This window comes from Centrocercus urophasianus, unplaced genomic scaffold, assembly GCF_019232065.1.
Source record: "Centrocercus urophasianus isolate 14NV4802_14NV808 unplaced genomic scaffold, USGS_Curo_1.0 seq_14, whole genome shotgun sequence".
NCBI classification, from domain to species: Eukaryota; Metazoa; Chordata; class Aves; order Galliformes; family Phasianidae; genus Centrocercus; species Centrocercus urophasianus.
This window is the reverse complement of record NW_024884586.1, coordinates 5,198,250-5,202,201: the sequence shown is the minus strand read 5'-3', so window position 1 is coordinate 5,202,201 and position 3,952 is coordinate 5,198,250. Positions and strand designations below refer to the sequence as shown.

General features: G+C 51.4%; 1 protein-coding gene across 1 annotated transcript; it reads left to right on the top strand.

Annotated features, from left to right (window-relative positions):
* The first annotated feature begins 1,658 nt into the window (after positions 1–1,658).
* KCNJ11 (potassium inwardly rectifying channel subfamily J member 11) lies at positions 1,659–3,567 on the top strand. Its single transcript, XM_042814675.1, has one exon. It carries the CDS (start codon positions 1,698–1,700, stop codon positions 2,889–2,891), a length of 1,194 nt encoding a protein of 397 aa, XP_042670609.1. The 5' UTR covers positions 1,659–1,697; the 3' UTR covers positions 2,892–3,567.
* The last annotated feature ends 385 nt before the right edge of the window (positions 3,568–3,952 follow it).

The following is a 3,952-nucleotide window of genomic DNA, read 5'->3' as shown; positions in this document are numbered from 1 at the left end:
GAAGATGGAAGGCTCGCTGCTGTTATTGAGTCATTAAGCCTGCAGCGTTGATATAGATGGTCCAGAAGTTATTACCAAAGAAGACTCACAGATAAGTTAGCAGGGCAATAAATCAAAGTACTGTACTGAAATGGGAGCAAAGCAGCCCCAGAGCAGCAGCATGGCATGGGGGAACTGCCCCATCCACACTCGTTCATTTCTCTGGGCTGAGGCTTGGCTCGATCCCAAAGATACTGGTGGGATGGGCTGCCCATGGTGATGAAAATAGGGCTTGATCCACCCTGCTGACATCTATAAATTAATAAAAATCTTTATAACTTTATCCCCTCATTCTACCATGGCAATATAAATTAGGAAAAGTCAATTAGGAATAGTTACTACAATTAGGAAAAGTTACTACAATTAGGAAAAAATGATAAGAAAAAAAATTTTTGAAATGTAAAACCTATTTTGAGGGTTCAAAAACTTACCCCTCGTGACTACCCCTCATGATTCTGTACACAGCCTTCAAGTATGGGGTTTTTCCCATGAGCCCAATTTGTCATGCAGTACTTAACACAAATATGTTGGCTCACACTGAAGATCTGTCACTTTTCTCTTTTAAGTATCTGTTACTTGATCCACAAAGACACGGCTTCTTTCATTCTGCTCTAGAAATTCTCCACCAGAAGCCACTTGCTTTACTGTCCTATCTCAGCCAACAAGAGGTGAAGGCAAGAGGAGGTAAGTGGAAAATGACAATCTCAATAAAGAACAGAAGTGGAAACAAGGGAACGCCCTTCTAGCCCTGTGGAGTTCGGGATTCCTAAACGCAGCGTGGTGCGTTGACACAGCACTCCTTGCTGCACTGGGCTGCACAGGTCATCCCATCATCAACCAGGCTGTGAAGCGGTTCACCATTCGGTAGCGTGTTAGAATCACAGAATCGTTTGAGTTGGAAGGGACCTTTAAAGGCCACCTGCTCCAACAGCCCTGCAGCGAGCAGGGACACGTACACTAGATCAGGTGCTCCGAGCCCCATCCAGTTGGACTTTGTCTCCAGGGATAGGACACTGAGCACCTCTCTGGACAACCTGTGCCAGTGCCTCACCACCCTACTGTAAAAAGCTTCTTCCTAAGAACCGCGTTCTTTAAGCCTCTCTCCCAAACACATTTTTTTGATTCTATATTCATGCAGTTGCCGCCCTCTGGAGGATAAGGTACAGAATAAGACGATGAGAAACGAGAAGGGAAAAAAGGCACCAAAGGCACAGCTGCCTCTTGTGTAACTATTTCCATCACTGTGAGAGTGCAAATCGTCACCGCTGAGTACTGAGTGATGGAGCAGAGCCTCTTTACGGTCACTTTAAAATGCTGGAAACCGCTGCGAGCTGCCCTCAGGCGGAGAACAGCACTTTTCCAGATCTCCGGTTAACCCTTACGCCCGGGGCCGGGGCCGACACCGGCCCTGGGACAGCCCTACCGAGGGCGCGACCGCTCGAGCCCAGCCACGCACGCCGGCTCTCGGCCTCCTCAGCTCCCCCTGGTGGCCGCGGCCCGGCCCGTCACGTCCCCGCTGCCGCTCTGCCGGTCCGGCTGCGGCGGGGGCTGCGGCGGCGCCGTTCGCCCGCTCGGCCCCGTGGCGCGGCCGCCGCCCCCGCCCCCGGCCGGCAGCGGACATGGGGCGGCGCTGAGCGGCGGAGCGGCTGCGGGGAGCCATGCTGTCGAGGAAGGGGATTATTCCCGAGGAGTACGTGCTGACCCGGCTGGCCGAGGATGTGCCGGATCACGCCCGGTACCGCGCCCGGGAGCGGCGGGCACGCTTCGTGGGCAAGAACGGCGCCTGCAACGTGGCCCACAAAAACATCCGGGAGCAGGGCCGGTTCCTCCAGGACGTCTTCACCACGTTGGTGGACCTCAAGTGGCCCCACACGCTGCTCATCTTCACCATGTCCTTCCTCTGCAGCTGGCTGCTCTTCGGCATGGTCTGGTGGCTCATCGCCTTCGCCCACGGAGACCTGGACCACGGCACCCGGCTGCAGCGCACCCCAGCCACGGAGATCCCGGACGGCTTTGTGCCCTGCGTGACCAGCATCCACTCCTTCACCTCCGCCTTCCTCTTCTCCATCGAGGTGCAGGTGACGATCGGCTTCGGAGGGCGCATGGTGACGGAGGAGTGCCCGGCCGCCATCCTGGTGCTGATTGTGCAGAACATCGTGGGGCTGGTGATCAACGCCATCATGCTGGGCTGCATCTTCATGAAGACCTCGCAAGCCCACCGCCGTGCCGAGACCCTCATCTTCAGCAAGCACGCGGTCATCGCCCTGCGCAATGGCAAGCTGTGCTTCATGCTGCGGGTGGGCGACCTCCGGAAGAGCATGATCATCAGTGCCACCATCCGCATGCAGGTGGTGAAGAAGACCTCCAGCCTGGAGGGGGAAGTGGTGCCCCTCAACCAGATCGACATCCAGATGGAGAACCCCGTGGGGGGCAACAGCATCTTCCTCGTCTCCCCGCTCATCATCTACCACGTGATAGACAAGAACAGCCCCCTCTACGACATCTCCCCCTCGAACCTTCACCACCACGAGGACCTGGAGATCATCGTCATCTTGGAAGGGGTGGTGGAGACGACCGGCATCACCACGCAAGCCAGAACCTCCTACTTGGCGGATGAAATCCTCTGGGGCCAGAGGTTTGTGCCCATCGTGGCCGAGGAAGACGGGCAATACTCTGTGGACTACTCTAAATTTGGTAACACGGTGAAAGTGCCCACCCCTTCGTGCACTGCCAGGCAGCTGGAGGAGGACAAGAGCATTATGGACACAGTGCCATTTTCCCCTAGAAGTACCATACGGAAGAGATCTATCAAGCTAAAGCCCAAGTTCACCATATCTGACGAGCCTTCCTGATGCCTTTGGACTGGGAAACTGTGCTAGGGCTTTGCGTCTGAAAGATCTCATGAACTCAAAACACTGAGGTGGCCTCTATTACTTTTTAAAATAATTCAGGTCGGTAGCACAAGGTATGTTCTGCTGTTATTTATTGCGGGGTAAATGTAAAGCTAATTATATTTTTTTAAAGGTGCGAAATTTCAGGCAGCACTGGGAGTAGGAAAATCCCAATCTGCAGCTTTAAATTTTGGTTCCGACTGTCATGCTGAGTTGCACGATCATTCTGCATTGATTAATCTCTAGGTAACTACGTATTTTCTCAAAAAACAAATGTTTCTATATCCTCAGAGATTGCAGTTCTGGGGGTCTTGCAGTGTCTGTCTTAAAGTCGGTAGTTTTTAACTGCTCTTTTCTAACTTGAACAATCAATATCGAGAAATAAAGTATTAATAATTAATGAAGCAAGCTGAATTTAAACAGTAACGAGAAGGTCAGGCAGCGTAGTGCGACACAAGAGCAGATCTGGGACTGTGTGCTATTATACTCAATGTCTTAAATAAATGGCTGGGTTTGCTGCATCCATATTGTACTGTATGGAGCCACTCCTACCACATGCAGTACGAAATGTATTTGGACATTTCCTTTTGTTTATTTTAAAACCCTTTACACTTCCCAAATAAAACAGTCAAATGTACCTTTTGGGCTGTGTGTTCTTGATAGTAAGCATCGCTTTTCCCTAAAAAGAACAGCAGAAAACGTGCAATTGAGGCTAATCATAAATAGGAAACATTCTGTATTCTAATTGTCTAAATGAGAAGCAATGTCCCCTCTCACATGGCAGTAGGGACACCCAGTAGGAAATGAATCTCTGCTTTAGGTTGGAGTGAACTCTGCTAGAGAAGGAGGGACTATAAATAGAATCTGGTATTTTGAATGGGAGGGCAGTGCTGAATCCTGGAATGTATCTGCATGCGGCAGACAAAAGCTTTTACTCCTCTCCCTTTTGTAAAAGAAGCAGAGGTTTGTGCAGCAGGAAGGAGGGCTGTGCAGGACAGCATGGTCTCTCTTGGGATGCCGGT

Bases quoted from the DNA above. Each gene is read 5' to 3' on its own strand.
- KCNJ11 (XM_042814675.1), top strand. From the start codon at position 1,698: ATGCTGTCGAGGAAGGGGATTATTCCCGAGGAGTACGTGCTGACCCGG.